The sequence below is a fragment of the Zingiber officinale genome, chromosome 9A (assembly GCF_018446385.1).
Source record: "Zingiber officinale cultivar Zhangliang chromosome 9A, Zo_v1.1, whole genome shotgun sequence".
Classification (NCBI taxonomy): Eukaryota; Viridiplantae; Streptophyta; class Magnoliopsida; order Zingiberales; family Zingiberaceae; genus Zingiber; species Zingiber officinale.
The window spans coordinates 28,517,373-28,538,269 of NC_056002.1; the positions used below are offsets into that span (position 1 = coordinate 28,517,373).

General features: G+C 34.8%; 1 protein-coding gene across 2 annotated transcripts in view; it reads left to right on the forward strand.

Moving 5' to 3' along the window:
- The first annotated feature begins 666 nt into the window (after positions 1–666).
- The window catches only part of LOC122021319 (anaphase-promoting complex subunit 6-like), a 36,229-nt gene continuing 15,998 nt past the window's right edge, over positions 667–20,897 (forward strand). Inside the window, exons 1-8 of one of the 2 annotated variants that reach the window (XM_042579436.1) lie at positions 667–1,075; positions 2,982–3,116; positions 6,188–6,261; positions 16,519–16,558; positions 19,085–19,130; positions 19,813–19,892; positions 19,995–20,176; positions 20,258–20,383. In XM_042579436.1, coding sequence (XP_042435370.1) covers positions 830–1,075; positions 2,982–3,116; positions 6,188–6,261; positions 16,519–16,558; positions 19,085–19,130; positions 19,813–19,892; positions 19,995–20,176; positions 20,258–20,383 — 929 coding nt within the window. In that variant the 5' untranslated portion in view covers positions 667–829. The remainder of the gene's footprint in view (positions 1,076–2,981; positions 3,117–6,187; positions 6,262–16,518; positions 16,559–19,084; positions 19,131–19,812; positions 19,893–19,994; positions 20,177–20,257; positions 20,384–20,897) is intronic. The other variant, XM_042579435.1, reaches the window with a different exon arrangement.

The following is a 20,897-nucleotide window of genomic DNA, read 5'->3' on the forward strand; positions in this document are numbered from 1 at the left end:
ACTCATGCTCACCCCCCTCACTCACCCTTGCTCTCACAGGGTTAATTGCTGACCCCATGAGTGACCTCCGAGGTCGCTCAATCTCAAGGGCCCGTCAACTCCTTGAGCGACCTCCAAGGTCACTCGTCTTGGGGGCCGTTGGGCCCGAAAGTGACATTTGAGGTCGCTACCCTATGTGGGCCACCAACCCCTCAAATGACCTCCAAGGTCGCTCATGCTCACTTGGCTGTCTCCTTCCTGGCTGTGTGCAACGCTCTCACAGGGCCGTTGGTAAGAAAAGGACATTAAGTAGGGTCGTCGATTACCGTCATGTATTTGTTAGTAGCGACGATGAGAAATAAATATGCATGTTGAAATGTGGAAGGAGAGAATTACTTTTTCTCAATTTCAGCGGAAGTAAAAATGATGAAAAAAAATTATCCATCCACCAATTTATAAGTTTATTTATCAAATCAAATAAATGAAAAGAAAAGAATTCCTCTTATTGTTTCTTTATTTAGAAAGTAAGCTGAGGAAAGTTTTTGACGATGAATTTTTTTCAGTAGTTTTTATTTCCCTCCTCCTAAGCCAACAAAGCCTACATTATACTTTAAATTTATTAGGAAAAATAGTTTACCTTCAGAATTAATTAGGAAAAAAATCGCATTATTATTATTTTGGGACCGTTATCAAATGAATTATAGTGGCTAGATTAGTTAACCCTACATTTTGAAATGACGAGCCGAATGCATAAACCCTAACTCCCTGCTGATCTCGATCCAAATTCCCGTCTTTCTTTCCCTCTCATTTCGATTTTGGATTTGGTGGAGAAAGCAGGCAAGCAAGAGAGATGAGGGAGGAGGAGGTGGAGAGGATGCGAGGAGTGGTGCGTGACTGCGTCAGCAAGCATCTCTACTCGTCAGCCATCTTCTTCTCTGATATGGTGGCGGCGGCAACCGGTGATCCTGCCGACATCTACATGCAGGCCCAGGCTCTCTTCTTAGGTCGCCAGTACCGCCGTGCCCTCCACCTTCTTAATTCTTCCCAGATCGTCCTACGCGACCTTCGGTTTCGCTACCTCGCTGCCAAATGTTTGGTAAACACTCGCTAACACTCACTCCTCTTCTTCGCGTCATCTCATTCTTTGAGGCATTTTTGTCCCAGATAGTTCTTTTTAATCCAGTGTTTCTTATTTGAGCTTGGACACGGGTGGCGTGAGCTGGTAATGTTTGTGTTATATCCTTGATGGTGCATTTTTGTTATCACCAGCAGTTTGATCCTCAATATGTAAAATTTGATGGTGTTATCATTATGCAATCCATTTTTTCAGATGGCTCAAGGTTGTGGACCTTTAAGAATTAGGATAATACTCATTAAATTATATCGTATTTAACGTGTAATGTTTGTATTTGCATCCCTGACTCTTGTCAGAACAGGAGTTTTGCTCATTATCCCAATCAGCTCTTGGTTATGTAGGAGGCTAAATCATGATAATTATACTTCTTCTGCTTGTTTCTTCTGGATCTACTATTAGAATGATGAAACATTTGAGGAGCAAATTAGGTACTAGAATAACATGGACTACTATGGACCCTTCAGACAATTGTATCCCCAATTTTTGCCATGGGTGAATAATGGTGTTAGCTCGAAATCAACACCTATTTTGGGCTCGCTGGGTCAAAGCTTAGACATGAGTGTAATATGCATCCAAAATTTCTTGAACTGTTTATATGAATCAATTATTTCAGCGTTTATACCTTGATATTGGCATGGTACCTACTCAAGCAAGTGCATAATCACACATGAGTATTCCTACTATAGTTGTGCTAAGGATGTTGAGATGAATGGACTACTCCTATAAAAGATGAAATGGAGATGTTGGCATTCTCGAACAATTAAAGTCTTGCTTTGGTTCTGGAAAAATTTTTCATCTCAGTTTGCAATTTTTAAAAATAAAATAAAGTTGTCAAAAACTGGAAAAAACATTTATCACATTATTTACCTCTAATAAATTTAAATGTGCCAAAACAGTCAATTCTAAATATTTATTTAATTCACTTTTCAACTTCCAAATCTATTTTCTAAGAAATAAAAAATGATTTTTAGAAAATTTTCCCAACCAAACAATGCCTAAGAATGCTTCATCTAAAGAACAAATGAGGGCAAACTATATAGTGGTTTGGAGTTTGGACTATGTCTAGGGAGTCATTTGTATAACCAATTATTATCACTTGAACAGGGATAGTTGGAGAGATTATACCCCAAACATATTGTGAGAAACAAAAATGTTATTTCATGACTCTTAGCTTGATTGAAATATTATCATCAATATCTCATTGAGTGAACAACCTATGTAATTGGATGTTAATGTGCTTTAGATATTAAGTTTTATATGTCTGTTTTTTTTCATCTACTTCTTGGAAGATTACCAGTTTGCACTATATATAGTTACTTAAAGACCTTTTGAATATTCTATGCTTAACTCTTTATGTTTGATATCATGTCCAAAACTTAATGTTCTTGCCTTTTATTACTGTTTTTCCTCGGGACATTTTTTTACATCAAGGTGCTTGTGCATTATTTGTTAACTAAAGACCTTTTGAATATTCTGTGCCTAACTCTTTATGTTTGATATCATGTCCAAAGCTTAATGTTCTTGCCTTTTATTGCTGTTTTTCCTTTGAACATTTTTGACATCAAGGTGCTTGTGTATCATTTGTTAACTGTTATCTTGTTCCTGATATGTTTGTTTATCATAAATGAATCTTCACAATCTAATTTTCTATATTTTTCATCTGACTGATATGTTATCGTGTATCTGATACTTTTGCTTATCATATCATAAATAAATCTTCACAATCTACGTTTCTAAATTTTTTAACTAACTGAAATATTTACTGAAATTAGGAAACAAATTTTCACAGTTGAAATGTATGTACATTTTCCTGCTAATTGGAGCATTCTGAAGAACTGAATATATACTTCAATATGTTTTTGTTTAGGAAGAGCTGAAAGAATGGCATCAATGTCTTGCTATGCTTGGTGATGCTAAAGTTGATGAACATGGACATGTTCTTTCACAAAAGGATGGGACGGCAATGTACTTGGATAAAGATGGAGAAGATCATGAAATTAATGTGAGATGTTATTTCCTAAAATTCCTTTTATTGAGAAGGAAATCATTTCTTATGCTCTTTGCCATGCTTCCTGTAGATCACACACCACACTTTCGATAATAAACTTAAAACTTGTCCTTTTGCCTAGGAAACCATTTTTTTAAGCAACATGAACAAAGCCAAAATATTGGTTTCAGATTTGAGCAACAAGAATTTCTATTCCAAATGTGATAGAATCATGACTAGTTTGATTAGTCAGAACTTTTTCTCCCGGATAAGTATGCCCTTTCAGTATCTGACTGTCAAAGGTAGTTTATCTTTTCATGACCATTCACCACAATTTACATAGTTTGGCAATGTTATGACCAGGATTTTGACTCCTTTGACCACTAGATTTGTCTTATGCGAGAATCACTTGTGACCAATTTACTAAAGGTCAAATGCCTTGGCACTATTCGTCATCATTCCAATGGGATGCCTACCGTCTGCATTCTATCTCAAATGACCCATTTTGGGCTTGAGAAATTAAATGGCCTGACAGAGGGAGCTAACGATACAGGATTGGCTCCACCTTTGCTAAAACTTCATTCTTCCATAGGATCGGGTAATGCAATGATCCATTTTCTCAAATAACAGAATTCCAATCTAGTGTTTGGAAGTAGCATCAAGAAGCAGCAAACCCAGAAATGTGATAGGGAAACTTTTCATTACCTCTTGGGCTCTGGTCTCAACCCCCAGTATATGCACCAAGTTGGATTAATGAAAACATTCAATCTAGTAGTGAATTTGACTTTAACATGATAAACTTGAGGTTTAAAGTTATCCATGCTCCTTATAAGACAACCAAATCATCATCCACAAACTTCATGTTAGTGAACCTGGCATGTTGGATCACTCTTAATCAAAAGGTAGATTAGAGCCTTGTGTGGCTGAAGCAATGTTGTGCCAAACAGATCATCTAAGGGATTAATAGTTAAAAGAAATTGATCTTTGTGAGAGAAAAATGCTTGGAAACCTTTAGTAGGTTGAATGACCAAATTCCAAAATGAGCTTTATCAGACCGATACAAAGAGGATTATTACTACTTGCCTGGAACAAGTTTAGGAGGAAGTTTCATTTCATATTATTGAATGCTTGTTCAAGGTCTAGTTTCATGGATACACCATGTTCATATTTCTCATTGGTGTACTAGCTTGTGTACATTGTGGAAGTTAGAACAATCCAAGTGGATTATCTTTTATTGAAAATTGGCTGGAATTCACCTTCTTCTTTTGCTCCAACTTTGTGAGAGTGTAATTAAAGCTCCATTCAACCTCAGAAGATTTTTATCTGTGTGATTATCAAATTCCTCAAAAAGAATGGGTATATCTTGGTACATCACACCTCACTCTATGAGAGTAACTTACTGAGAAATTGTTGGTTTGGTTTTGCCTTTGGAAGTTATTCTATGGTAATTCTTTTTTCTTTTAAATTAAACTTACATGTCAAATACTTAAAATCCAGCTTCACTTTATCCATTATAAAAGAGCATTGTAGTTGACCTTGGGAAGTATATACACTCCTTTCAAAAATCAGAGATATGCTATTTATAGTGTGGTGGCTGAGTTTGTCATTGCATTTGAATTTCAAAAATGCATTTAGAAAATGCACTTGTGCTAAAGTGGATTGGGTGAAAGTTGTTTAGTGTTTGATAGTCCATATCTCAAATTGCTTTGCAGCCTATAGTCTTTGGTGAAAGTGTGTTTAGAAAGCACTTTTCACTTTAAAATACACGGATAATATACCAATTAATGAGAATTATTATCATCATTAATTAATTCTAAACAGATTATATATTTACATCTCAACTTTTCTTTTTATCAATATTTTAATGATTTATGTTTACTCCATTAAACAATGCATATATTCATTAGTTTATTAAACAATATTTTGATTTTTTTTTTAATTTAGACATTTTAACATACAAATAATAGTTTATATTTTAATTTATTTGTTTTAATAAATATTGATTCAAATACTAACTGTAAGTTAAATATATTTTGTAATATAACGTAAAATTATACTTATATTACTATTATCAATATTTGTATTAATATTAACTTTCCACACAATTTTTATACATTGAGTCTTCGGTGCATTTAAAAATTACTTTGGGAAGTAGCTTTTGGAATGCACACTTTCTATCTGCATTGAAAAAGTAACTTTGAGAATATAGTAATTTGAGTAAAAGAACTTTAGTCATAAATTTACCAAACACCCTAACTTCCAGAGCCTTTGCCTCAAAAGAATTTTAGGAAAGTATTCGTAAATCTAACTGATGTCCAATTGCTTAGATGCCCGACTCCATCTCAAAATCAATCGCTGTAGCTCTCCCCATGTAATTGATGGATGATAACAATATTTCTATCCATGTTTGTGAGTCATTTTCCTTGGCTCTTTGCCTCCACTACCCATCCTCATACTCAATAGTTTCTGCTTATCTTTATTCTTGCCATGTAGATTCTTTTTCCAAAATCCCGGGTCTAAGTTTGGCTGCATACTGCTTTTCAACTTGGTTTTCCAGATCCAATGTCAATATTCAATGGTAATCTGTCCAGATTCTCTATGAAGTTTAATACTATTGTTGTAACTTGGAAGCTGTTAGTTGAAGGTTTATTTCACCAATGTAATGATCAATTTATCAGGTGCTATTCTTTGATTATGAGTTCAATTAACCAAGGTTTATTGACTATGATTGACTGCTCAAAGTGGATTAGGTATTAAAGCTGAAGATTCATCTATGTTGTCCCTTTTTGCGATTGATTTTTATCTCATACATATGATTCTTTAGGAATCCTATTCTCAAAAGGAATGGGGTTTTCACACTTGAATCATGCAGATAAATGAAGATTAAGTAGTTCTCACTTTCCAAAAATTTTCTGCTCATAGAATCCTAATGTTTTTGTGTACATCACTTGTATTGTTTGTATCAGCTTGCTTCAGATTTCCTAAGACTTGAATCTGCAACAATTTTGTTGAATTTGAATTGCCTCTGCCTTTTTTGAAGCTAATTTTTTTACGACCCCTCACTAAAGCTTTCTTTTCTGAATCAGATTATCTCTGCAATTTGTTTTTTACGTGGCAAGGCATATGAGGCTTTGGAAAATCGCGCTCAAGCCAGACAATGGTGAGAGTATTATTCTCAAATTTACTTGCGCAGCTTGTTGTATTGTTGTATATTCTGTCTATTGAATTTCTCATCGTTTAGACTTTGAAGTGAGTTAAGCCTTTTATGTACAGTAAGGTGCTTTCCTTTAAATAAATCACTAATTAGGCACGTTAGAATTTGTTCTAGTTGAATACAGATCTAATCGTCGATTAATCTTTGAAGTTACTTTTTTTTTCTTGAACAAAACATTTCATTTGAAACACCAACTGGTCGAATGGACACCATTTATCACTTTCTTTGGACACATAACTGCATAGAGAAATGGATTGATGATTGGATCACATTCCTAATTACATTGAGTGTAAAACACAGAATTGCTACATGTATTAGTGCTCCAAATAAAATCTGACGTAATAGTATCTGAATAACTTAAAACAAATCACATGTTGGCCTTCATTATGGACCTAAGGACCTAGTTATACATACAACATGGTGTAGGTGTAAAATTGCTAAAAAAATTTATTACTACTCCAACGGAGTCTCTCATAATGGAGTTGTGAATAGCCTAAAAAAAAATCCTTTACTATTGGCTTATGGTTCTAATTATACATAATTTAAATATAGATATAGGTAGAGGGGACTATCAAGGTAAGGAACCTTAATAATTTCCCATTAGCTCGTTCATGCTATCAAAATTACCATGACCTTGGGATATCGTCTTCTTCCAGACTTTGACATACTATTTTAATGCCCCAAAGTTTACTTTTACTTAGACTCTTATCCTCGTGCAAAAGCTACTATGAACATCACCTCTGCACAACCTATCCTGTATGTTATGAAAGAAATCCGTGTTTTTAGACACCACGGAGTTATTGACTTATATAGAGGAGGATATACGACATAATTACAATAATACCCCTAGTTATGTTACAATATTCTAACACTCCCCCTCAAGATGGAGAATATAGATCATATGTACTAAGCTTGTTACATATGTAGTCAATTCAGGACCTCTCAGTGACTTAGTGAATATATCTGCTAGTTGATCATGTGAGTTGACAAAACTAGTAGATATTTCTCCCGATATGACTCTTTCTAACAAAGTGACAGTCAACTTCAATATGCTTTGTCCTCTCATGAAAAACTGGGTTCGAGGCAATATGCATGGCTGCCATATAAGTGACATTTGTATAACCTCCCCAAACCTGAGTTCCTGAAGCAATCACGTCACAGGCGATTCTTTGAGGAAGAGATGGAGAAGGGACACCTTGCCGGAGCAAAATCACTCAGACAAGGAAACCCTAGATTGAGCCGCCTGTTCCTTGAACCGAGAGATGTGCGAACTCACTGCTGCCGCCGGAGTAGAATCACCCCTTCGGACTCCGGTAGAGAACCTTAAGAAGAGGTTGTTATCACTGTCGTCGCCAGGTTCTGGAGTACACCAAAACAGCGAGGAGGTCACGTCTTTAAGCCACCTCGCGAGAGAGATCGAGAGCGGCCACGGCGACGAGGAGACCACGCTCCCGGGGGGGGGGGTGACGAGGCTTAGAGGCGGGTCCAAATCGTGGCGTCCTGCCTAACGGAGGAGGCGAGGCGAGGGCGTGACAGAGAGGCAGATGCGGAGGCGGAGCAGAGATAGTGGCCGCCCGTTGAGAACGATATGTCGGAGATGCCCTCGAGGTGAAGAACTCACTAGAGAACCAACTCCGATGAGATGAAGATCGAAGCTCGCCGCTGCCGCCGCTCATTGTGGAAACCCTAGCCCTTGCAACACGCCATCCGTCGCCGCTGGAGAAATCGTGAAGGAGAGGGGCGTCGGGAGGAAGAACGCGCACAGTGCAAAGAGAAAAGAAAAACAAGCCTTGTGCGTGTGCAAGAGAGAGAGGAACGACGACGGAAAGAAATTAGGGTTTCTTAAAAACTTGGCTCTGATACCATGTTATGAAAGAAATCCGTGTTTTTAGACACCACGGAGTTATTGACTTATATAGAGGAGGATATACAGTATAATTACAATAATACCCCTAGTTATGTTACAATATTCTAACACTGTACTAGTAACCCACCTCCATGCAACTGAGCTAGTCAAAGCAACTCACCTCCTTGCAAGTGATCTATCATGAGCCTTTGTGCGAGTGATCCACTCACATTTCTTGCTTCTCTATGCGAGTTTGAACCTTCTAGTGAGACCACCTCTGCTTGAGAGTCGAGAACTTCCTTTAAGCCTTCCTTTGATGCCATAAGCTTCATCTACTTCTCCCTTCTACTTGACAATGCTCCTTGTACCTTTTCTAATGTTGCCTATGCAAACCTTGCTAGCAAAAACAACACGTGGACACCCCACCATGTGGCCTAAATAAGTGCTACCTCTGTGAGCGCTAACAGCTATGGAAACAACTTCCTTTTTGCAATTGGAACGATTTCATTCAACCTGAAACTTGATGCGGGCAATGGAAAAGCGATAGCCAATGAAAAATGGTCATCAGATAATATTTCATCTAGGCGATCACATAAGTAGTACAATCGATTGGAACATCAGTGAAGCCACTATATAAAGGGTTTCAAAAGAGACAAAAAAATTCATCAACAAATACATACATTCAATCAACAATCAATCAAGAGTTGCTTCTATTCAACCCTAGATGAGTGTTGCTGCATTCAGGGCTTTCAAAGGGCAATCAACAACGATGAAGCAACCACATTCTTCATTTTGTAATTTTTATTTATTTCACTTTCATTATTGTTGCTTGCTTTTTATATTTTTACATTGGTGAAAGAACACGATTTGTAAGAGGTTTCTCCATCCTTCGGAAGGTGTCCGATAAGGAGAAAAGTAAAGCACTTGCATTCAGACTCATAGGTCGTGGAGTAGGAACATGAGGTTTAGAACCATGTAAAAAATTAGGCATTGTGTGCTTGTGTTTTTCTTATTTAATGTCTTCTTTATTTTTGTTGTGCACAAACGATTGTAGATAAGTGCGATCAATGAAAAGAAAATGCGAATGACTATTCACCCCCTTTTAACTACGTACACGATCCTACAATTGGTATTAGAGCTAGGCGGGCTCTTGATCAGATTGACAACCTTTTGAGAACGAGATTAAAGAGGAAGAAGAAGGAGAACTCACCAGAGCTCATGAAGTTCGCAGATGGGTTTGGCTACGACACCAGAATGCCACCACCCTTTGGATCGGGTGACTTCGACCTATGGAGAACAAGGATGAAGGTCTTTCTACAAGAAAAGACTTTAAAAAATTTTCAAAAATGATTTTGGAAAATTCTTTTCCAAAAATATTTTAAAAAGTTTTCTAAAAGGATTTTGAAAAAGTCTTTGAAAATAGTTTTTTGAAAGACTTTATTTTTTTTTCGAACATACTTTAGAAAAGGGCTTTGAAAAAGAGTTTGAAAATATTATTTTCAAAAAGGGTTTTTGAAAAAACTTTAAAAATATTTTCGAAAAAGGTTTTGAAAATATTTTTGAAAAATGAATTTAAAAATTGACTTTGAAAATACTTTCTCAAATAGTTATTTTGGAATTATTTTTGAAAAGTGACTTTGAAAATTGGTTTTGAAAATATTATTCAAAATGTTTTGAAAATGGCTTTGGAAATATTCTTGATTTTTTTTTTCAAAAAAGTGTTTTTGAATTTTTTTTAAAATTATCTTGAAGAAATCTTTCAAAAAGTGTTTGAAAATATTTTTGATTTTTTTTCAAAAACTTATTTTGAAAATTTGTCTCGGAAACATTTTTCAAAAGTTGTTTTGAAAACCTTTTTCAAAAATGTTTTAAAAATAATTTTCAAATTGTGTTTTCTAAATTTTTGTATGATTTTTTTAAAAAATATTTCAAATTATGTTAAAAATATTTTTCGAATGGTTTTAAAAATGTTCTCTAAAAAAATATGTTAAGGGGGAGTATTTAATGTTGAAAGTTAAGGAAATTCTTAGAGGTAAGGGAAATTTCGATCCTCTTTGAAAACGGAAGAATGAAGAATTGAAAGGGATGTTAAGGTTCAATGTTGAACTTTTAACTCGAGGCTATGAAAGTTGGAATTTCTTTAGGAATTTTAGGTGAAGGGGATATTGTTGGTGCAATAACTAAGGGGAAGTCCTTAGTCTAATAGAGGGTTGGAAAAAGGGAGAGGTAATAAGTCATAAGCTCAAGATTGAGCTTTGGACAAATTATTAAAAAAAAAAGAAAATATAAGTAAGAAACCTATACTTAAGACTTGGCATTAATTTTGGTGATCCTTTTTGATGTATGCCAAAGGGGTTTAAGTTAGGAAACCCTTCATTTATGCTTTTGCATAAGATGTGAAGAGTTGGGTTAATGGGTTAGCCTAATTTAAACATACAACAACAACAACCAAGCCTTTTCCCACTAGGTGGGGTCGACTGTATGAATCCTTTTACACCATTGAGCTCTATCTCCTATTATATCATCATCTATATTTAAATAAATTTTATCTTGTTTTATTGTTGCTAACCAAGTCTTTTTTGGTTTTCCTCTTCCTCGTTTGATATGCATGTTTATCATAGTTTCACATCGCCTAACTGGAGCATTTATTGGTCGTCTAAGTACATGTCCGTACCATCTTAAACGTGTCTCTCGGAGTTTGTCCTCAATAGATGCAACTCCGATTTTCTCTCTAATGCTCTCATTTCTTATTTTGTCCATCTTCGTATGTCCACACATCCACCTTAACATCCTCATCTCTGCAACTCTCATCTTCTGCTCATGTGCTCGAGTCATAGCCCAACATTCAGTTCCATATAACATAGCAAGTCTAACTGCGGTTTTATAGAACTTACCTTTAAGTTTAAGAGGTACTTTACGGTCACATAAAATACTCAACGCTCTCCTCCATTTCACCCATCCTGCTTGTATTCTATGTAAGACAACTCTCTCAATCCCTCCATCATTTTGTAAAAATGATCCTAAATATTTAAATCTCTCGGTTCCGGGCAGCTCGTCCTTTACTTCTAATATTGCTAAACTTAAATTCCATATATTCTGTCTTTAATCTACTAAGCTTAAAACCTTTCCCTTCTAGTGTTTTCCTCCAAAATTCTAGCTTAGCATTTACTACTTCACGTGTCTCATCTACTAAAATAATATCATCTGCAAACAACATGCACCACGGTACTGTGTCTTGAATGTGCGCAGTGAGTTCGTAAAGATAGGGACTTAGGGCTGATCCTTGATGTAACCCTATCTTTATTGGAAATGCTTCAGTTACTCCGCCTGAAGTCTTTACTCTGGTCGTTACATCCTCATACATATCCTTAATTAGTTCAATATATGTTACGCTAACACCTCTCTTTTCTAAAATTCTCCATATAAGTTCTCTTGGACTCTATCATAAGCTTTTTCTAAGTCAATGAATACCATGTGTAGATCTTGTTTTTGCTCCCAATATTTTTCAATTAATTGTCTAAGGAGATGTATAGCTTTTATTGTCGACCTTCCAGGCATGAACCCAAATTGATTTTCTGTCTCCTTCTATTACTTTTTCCAAAAGTTTCATAGTATGACTCATTAGTTTAATACCCCTATAGTTTACACAATTTTGTATGTCTCCCTTGTTCTTATATAAGGGAACTAGAGTATTTATCCTCCATTGATCAGACATTCTTTTCGTTTTCAATATCATGTTAAATAATTTTGTAAGCCATTCAATACCTTGTTTCCCTAAGCACTTCCATATCTCTATCGGAATATCATCTGGTCCAACGACTTTTCCATTATGCATCTCATTTAAAGTTTGTTTTACTTCTGAAGTTTGAATTCTACGATAAAAATTAAAATTCCTATGCTCATTTGACCTAATTAAATTACCTAAGTTAAGTTGGTCACCTAAACCTTCATTAAAAAGTTGATGAAAATACCTCTTCCACCGCTCTTTTATTTCCCTATCATTTACTAATACCCTATTACATTCATCTTTAATACATTTTATTTGGCTAAGATCTCTTGTTTTCCTTTCTCTCACTTTAGCTATTCTATAATTGTCTCTTTCCCCTTCTTTTGTATCCAATTTTTGATATAACTGTTCAAAAGTTTCATTTTTTGCTTCACTCACTACTTTCTTAGCTTCTTTCTTGGCTATTGTATATTTTTTTAAGTTTTCCTCGTTCTTACAAATGTATAATTCCTTATAAGCTATTCGTTTTTCCTTCACTTTCTCTTGTACTTTCTCATTCCACCACCAAGATTCTTTACTTAGTGGTGCATGTCCCTTTGACTCACCGAGTACACTCTTAGCTCCTATTTTCAATTTTGATACCATCTTATCCCATGTTGTATTAGTCATTGTATATATCACCTAATTTAAACATATTATCAAAAATCAAAAAGGGAAGATTGTTGGTGTAATCGACCTTTGGTCTAGGTTAACCAAGTTTGAATAAGATTTCAATGTTTAATCAATATTTTTGATGGTTGAGCGAGATGTCAAGTTGGTTAAGGTTGATCGGATACTTGATAGTAGAGAAGTCAAGTGACTCAGGTAGACTAGACACTTGACATTAGTTAGAAGTCCGATTTTAATTGACATTTGGAAGTTCAAGTGAGTTAAGGTTGACTAGATACTTGTTTGATAGGATGTGTTGACAGATTAAGGTTGACCTAAGGTTAGGTGTAGGTGAGGAAGTTCAGGCAAGTCAAAGGTGTTCGGATAACTGACAAGTGGAAGAGTTATGAAAGAGTGAATTCTAGGCAGGTGTGGAATTTCCTCGAGAAGTGAACTCTAGGCAGGTGTGGAAGTCGTGGAGGAGTGAATTCTATGTGGTATGGAAGTCCTAGAGGAGTGAACTCTAGGCATGTGTGAAAGTCTTGGTAGGTCAGGTAGACTAGATTACCATACAGGTAGGAAGTCCTAATAGGTCAGATACACCATATACCAAGTAGGCTAGAAGTCCTAGTAGGTTGAATAGATTCTAAGTAGGTAAGAAGTCTTGGTAGGTCAAACAAACCAGATACCAGTTGGGTAGGTCGAACAAACATGTTTATATGTTGTATGCTTGTTTGGACTAATTTATTTATAACTAGAAAACTTTCGGAAGAGTTTCTGGTTGACTGCAGCTCCAGGCGACCATAAAATTGATCCAAGCGACTAGATAAGCCAATAAGCTTAGAACTCGTCCAATAAATTGTGTCCGGGGGACCGCAAGACTGGAAGACTTAGTCATCCCAGAAACTGTAGCTTATGTAAATGGAGAAGCTTACGTGGAGAACATTCCATGCGACTGAAAAGGTTTTTTGTGTAACTAGAAAGACTCTGGTTGATCAGGAACATGATGCGAGCGACCAGAGAAAGGATAACTGGAAAACAGATAAGTAGACTTATCTGATTGACAAAAACATAAGTGAAGCCACTATATAAAGGGCTTCGAAGGAGACCAGAAAATCATCAAGAAATACATACATTCAATCAACAGTCAATCAAGAATTGCTTCTGTTCGTCCGGGAAGAGTGCTGCTGCATTCAAGGATTCCAGAGAGCAATCAACAACAATCAAGCAACCATGTTCTTCATTTGTAATTTTTATTTATTTCACTTTCATTAGTGTTGCTTGGTTTTTGTACTTTTGTATTGTTGTAAGAAAAGGACTTTTAAGTGGTTTCGCCTCGGAAGGTATTCAGCAAGCAGAAAAATAGTGGACTTGTGTTTTTCTTATTTATTGTGATCTTTATTTCTTCTGTGCACTAATGTTTGTAGACAAGCATGATCAACAAAAAGACTGTGAATGGATTTTCACTCTCCTCTAGCTGCATACATGATCCCACAATATATTCTTTTCCTTGGGGCCTTTGGTGGATTTGATCCTCATCTGTTATTTTCTCGTTATGACTCGATGCCTGAGTGTGCACGCTTTTCTCACACGACACCAAATCTATTATGCTCAGGGCGCAACACATAATATCATTTTGTCAAATTTTATTAATAATCTAGATCAAATTACAACGAGAGCATGTAGCTAGATGAGTACAAGTTTGGTGTGGCCTAGCAGTTCTGCTCTGACTGGAAGTGACACTTTTGTCTCCGGAGGGGGATCATAGGTGGCTTGAGGTTTTTCCCAAAGTAGATTAGAATTGGATGTTTGCTTCAGGGTGATGCCACTCAATATGAGGTGGCTTGGGTCTTGATGAGCCTTGCCATGATTAGTCTGAAGAGAGGAGACTTGGCTTGGTCTAAGGTTCGAGTGCATGACTCCTATTGTCCCTTCCAATAAAAGGCAATCTCTCTTTCTCGCTGCAAATCTGCCACATGGTTACCGGCTCGGCTACACCCTGGGGCTGGCTATCTCTCTTTCTTTTTTTTTTTTGGATAAGGTAAATTATATATATGGAGCGAAAGGAAATGTACAACAACCTATGGCGCATGGCTATCACTCTTTCTTGCCCTCACAGATGGTGTAAGCTCTCTAAAGGCTGTAATGGCTGAGGAAAATTTTGTGCAGGATGTCCTCTCTATGATGGATGGACTATTTTTATTGGCTCGAGAAAGGTGCACTGGTCAGTCTTTAGGCACCACACACTAGGTAGAGTTGGTGGAGATCCATGGCTTGCGTTGTTCTTACATTGAATTCCATCTAGATTGTACACATGGGACCCATGTAGCAGTCACAATCTTCTAGAAACCTGCTGTGTTATTTTTCCATGTTAGTATACAGATACAGTTTGTGTAGACTCTCACATATAACCAATTTATGCTAAGAATAGACAATCAAATATCTTGGATGATCAAGAAACAAACTAAAGTGACTAGGTCAAGTGCAAATTAACTCTAGGCACATGTTGATGAATATGTTGGATATGATTTTACTTTATCAATGAAGCTATAGTGTGATAATCATACTACTATGTATCTTGCTTCTAATCCCATTTTTCATGAGGGGATGAAATACAAAGATTATCTTTTTTATTATGGGAAGCTGCAAATTAAGATGATTATCACTTTGTCTGTGAATTCTAATGATTAATTAATAGATTGCTAAGTTTTTTGAGAGATCCTCTAATTCTATATTTGTAAAGTATTTTGAAATGGATTGGCAGGGAATTATATATATATATATTGTTATGCTATGGACGAAGTCATGCGGACTTCGTCCGCGCTAGCTTGATTTTTTTTAAGCTCCCGGTTATATCAATAAGATTTTGTCTTTAGGATTTAGGGGTTGGGTTATAGTATTAAACACAAAAAAATTTTCAAACTGATTTTTTTTTGAGGTTTGCATGGGGTGTGTGCGGTAAGGTCCTTAGGGTAATATTGCGCTCTCTCTCTCTCTCTCTCTCTCTCTCTATATATATATATATATATATATCAACCAGACATGATTAATGTTGCTAGCACTTGGATGAAGGTTCATCTGTCATCATATGTTAATTTTCAGATCACAAATAGAGTAATCTCAATTCTATGTTTTTTCTCTTCTTACATCCAAGTTTTTGCTTTCCTCTGCTCTGCCTGCTCTAATCCGTCCAGTCCAGTCCAGTCAAAGGCTCTTATTCAGAGTGGTTTAAGCTTTGAGTCCCAGCTGTTTTATTTAGGCTAATGAAGTACGTTATTGAAATTAAAGCATATGGCTAGATATGTCTTGGATGAAAGTTTCTATTATGTCTAATTTATTTAACACACATCATTTATGCTCTAACACTCTTATGGCTAATGCAAATTTTAATATTGTGTTTGCTATAGCTGAATACTTAAATAGTTTATGCTGGTGAGGAGCTGATAATTGCTTTTGTTTAAAATACTTTATCCCTGTATAAAAAGGAGATAATTTGAAGCTGATAGATTTTTGGAAATGTAAGGGGATATGGAGGGAATTTTGACCGCCTCCACTTGAGAACACAGTGAACTGTCAATGGTCCACATTAATTGGTGAAAAGAGCTGAAGCACAATGGGGTTGGAGCTCAGGCACTAAATACAGCCTCACTGCCTGATTGTATATACAATTACCATTTTAAAAGAGGGAAACTGACACCTGACTTCATTTATGCATATTGCATTTTGTTGACAATGTCAACATACTTTTTTTTTTGGCTTCTTTCATCTGTTATGATGTTTTATGTACTTGTTTGATATATTAGATTTAATCATACTAGTTGGTTTTATTATATTAATCATCTGTCTCAATATTGTTAAAAAGTGAATCTTGTGCAAACTGTCTTTCATTTTCTTTAAGCAATTACAACTTATTTTTACCAACTTACAATTTCTTTGTACACTGCAATATTCTCATACTATTATATCTTTGGTTGGTCCTAAGGTATAAAGCAGCTGTTAAGGCAGATCCGTTATGTTTTGAGGTAATAATTGATCTTGTCCTTTTGATCTAAAATATGCCCAACTGGTGTTAATATGAAGGGGTTCTAAGTTTGATTGCTATTGTATCGAAATGGACAAACATTTTATCTACCTTGGCACTTGATGGGTGAATAATTTTCCTTGCATCTATTCCTGCTTCAAAGGGTGAAGTGTCATCAGTTGCTGATTGGTCATGTAAATAAATGAACATAATCTAGAATGAATAATTAGCTGGTTATTCACGTTGTGGAGACAATAGTCAATAAGTTTCAAAGTACTAGCTTCATATTGTTATTCACTCCAATTCGTTTTTCAATTATCATCATCTTCCAAAAACAGGGGAAAACAAAAGAAAATTTAAGAGAACTAAATTTAAGTCAATTCCCAACACTGGAGAAACTACATACTTCTATTTCAAACTGACAATGTTAGGTTGGCTAGCATGTCCACCTATCAAGAGAGCTAATTTTTTAGGAAGGACTCAATCTTATCACGTATCCATATTAAGTGTAATTGGATACTCATTCCAAATACTTAAGTTCTTTAAGAAAGGCCTCAACCTATATATTCTAAACAGACAAACTTGAGCTTTATTTTGTTTGTGCAGTTATTCTTTTGAATAGTATATGTTTCGAGCCAGCTGTTTACCTGCAGTAGGTACATCTTTTAATATCCTCATACTGGTTAAAATCATTCCAGCTCAAGCTAACCATCTAGCTAAATAAAAGTTATCTAAGACCTAGGGTGGGCATTGGATCGATACAAACTAATTGAATCATTCTGAACCAAGTTTAAAAAGTCAGTTATAATTGTTTTTTGGTTCATTTTCATTTGAAAAAAAAACTTTTCAGTTTGTTTTTGTTAAACTCATATTTATTTCTATAGAATTGAATAGTACTTATATTTATTTTATTTGATAAAGTTATTTTATTTTAATTTTTCATTTATAGGATTTAATTGGGACCTAAATTATATCAAGTTTATTGGATTTCTCGTAATTTGAGATATATAGCTAGTGGTTCACAAAAAATGATTAAGTTGAACTATTTATCTCGTGATAATTTCGAGTGGTGATGAGGTAAAGAAATCTAAGTTGAAATTCAAGAGAGTGAAGAAGATGCTCTTGCCCTCTCACGCTTATTTACTAAATTCAAGCAGAAATTCCCAAAAACTGTGCTAAATCTTTGAGTTTTCCAAAAAACCTTGTTTGACGAAATTTCAATTGACCTCATCTATTTTTGCATTTAATTTGGCTTGATTTCAATTATTTTCATGTATTGATAGTGTTTGAATGTAATTCATTTCTAGGTAATTTCTTTGAATCTTTTTTTTTTAAAGTTCTCTAAAGTTTTGGTGAGATACCCGATATCCATGGAAAGAGTGCATTAGCCTTGGCTAATATTGATCCAACTCAAGCAATTTGTGTTATTGATCTCAACCTTTCTTGATAACTATGTTTTTTAGTTCTAATGGTCAGAGGTTTTGCTAATCAAGTCCTAAGAAGTCCTGAGATTCTAGATCTATTAAAAGTTGGTTTTTTATACTATCTTTGAGTAAGTTAAGAAGGTGTTAGGGAACTAATTGCAAATTCCATGTTTTACAATGTTCTTTTGAAAAAAAAATCATTTTTTATGATGTTAAAAGTGTACTTTTTATGCGAATGATAAACATAGGTCAAGGGAACTACCATGAGATATTCAGTAGTAAAACAACAAACCAAACCATGCGGACACCTTTTAAACCATCAGCTGGATTAACTGTGGTCTGACATAGGTGTACCTCTCTTCTTTGCTAAGCATGCTAGCTAATACCTATGTTGTCAAATTGAATGCATTTGCATGGAAAAATTTGCAAATAAAAGTTATCTATATAGTTACTGAAATGTATGATGAGAGGCAATGCTAATTGATTGCAGTGAAACTAGAAGAAATGTCATGCCTTTTCTAGGTTGATTATAGCCTGAACAAAAGTACTTGTGCTTAAAGATTGAACTGTTTTTCCTTCCTTTTCTTTCTTGATATTTCAAAAACTAGTACATCTAATGTGGCATGGCGTTCTTGTAAGCTCGGATCATGGTTTCTCTGTCCTGTATTCCTTAAAGAGTGTTGCAAAACTTCTAAATGTACCACATCTAAGTAGTGTGTAGACTGCATATCAGCATTTATGAAAAGAGCTTAGTCAAAACCACCATATCATAATCAGATGAAACTGTTTGACAATATGATTTCTATACATTTTTGATGATTGAATCCCATGTAGTGTTTAGCAAACAAATAATTGATCTAGTTTATGAAAGATCTGTTTGCAACTTGAATGAAGACTTAAAGTCAAACTAATGTATACATGCTTCGCATTCCCTTTGTCATTTATTCTTCCTAACTGGTCGTTCTCTAGTGTATTATAATGATGACTTACTTTTTGCTGTATAATTAGTAAACTGTAAATTGAATATATTACAGTTGATTCATCAGTATGAAAGTTTTTTCCCTTTATTTTGTCTTATATTGCCATTGTGTCACCTGTGTCAGGCTTTGGAATGTCTGGTTGACAATTACATGCTCACATGTGAGGAGGGTAAGGTTAAATGATCTAGTTACTTACAGTTTTTGGTTAACAGAGTCATCTATTCCCTACAGCTATTCTTGTGAAGAAATTTAGACATTGATTTATATAAAGATATGACTATATACAATTTTATATTGTTAGTTATTTTGTTTCTTGATAAATGAAGAATATCAATGCATGTAGAAAAAAATAGAATTTGTATCTGCTGGGGATTGTCTCACTTGTTATGTGAAATTGTGAATTTGACAACCTTAAAGTTAGTTCATCTCCTAGCTTTTATGATATTCTAAATATTGCAAGCTTATAACCTACAATACAGGATAAGATCCACATGGCCATCACTAAATAATTGGGGTCTATGGCTTCTTGTTATTGAATAATGCAATTATAAATTCCATGATTATTGATAAAAGATCATCTTTTCTTTAGCTTATTTAACTTCTGAAAGATTGCAACTAGTATATATTTCTAGTAATATAGTAACTTCTTGAAAAAAAATTGAACACTTAGAAATAAAAAAATTGCCATGATTTTAAAAGATGCACCTCTATACTATATATATGATCGCCTGAACAAGATGTTTCTGTCAAGACTTCCTGTAATGTAACTAGTATAGCGTTACTTTGATGTCAACCTTTTTTTAATTTTTTACTTATATATTAATGAAGTCTGATTTATTGACATGTATCAGAATCAAATCTATTAGCTTCTTTGCAATTTGGGAAAGATGATAGGTGGCTTTCCTCATTCTACTCATGTCTTGTAAAGAAGGTAATATCTTGTCTTTATATTTATAATGGCATCAAGTTAATACTGTTTTAAATTCTTGATTCTGCGAACTGTTAATTTGATTGATTTTGTTCTATGTTATAGCATGACAAAGAACATGTTGTAGAAGCCAAGTTCACAGAGCTTGAAAGAGAGATTTGTGGTGTTGCATCTTCTACTTCTTCTTTTAGCCAAAAACTAAAAAACAACACTGATTTACTCTCCCGCAGAGCTGAATACTATTACAACAATGGAGAGTATCAAAAATGCTTTGAGCTCACATCTGTGTAAGGATTACAGCCATGCTTCTACCCTATTCAAATTTAACATATTTAGTTTTTATTGTACTGAGTCAATGCTTCTTTCAGGGTATTAGAAAGAGATCCTTACCATTTTAAATGTACATTAGTTCATTTAGCGGCTGCAATGGAGCTTGGTCGCTCAAATGATCTCTATCTGATGTCCTGCAATTTGGTGAAAGATTATCCTCAAAAGTAAGTAAATGTAAGAAGTTTTGTTAGCTTCAAGGTTCTTCGATCAATCATTATCAAGAATGTATTTGATGTAAAACAAAATACAGACACAGATTGCATTTGTAGAAGTTGGTTTGGAATTTATAGATTGTTTTGGTTAAGTGTTTTCCCAAAGTTATGGTTGGAATCTGAAAAGTAGTTCATAAACAATACTTGTTTTTATGATATTAAATTTTGATTGACTTCTTGATATAGCGATTACATCTGTTATGAAGTTAAAACTTCTAAAACTGAACTTTTGTTTCTGTAGATACACTGTAATCAAAGGAAAACTATAGGTTTGCAAGAACCTATCTGAATTGTATTTTCTTCTTAATTTACTGCTGATGAATCTCTGTTGTTTGTTTCTAGATTGTGAACAATTTTCATCATTTCTCTTTGCTTCTGATATGTTTATATTCATTTGTTTTTATTTTATTTTCTTTTTGTTGTTTCTTTGCATTGTCTTACGACTATCTTTGCAAGTTATCTTTTT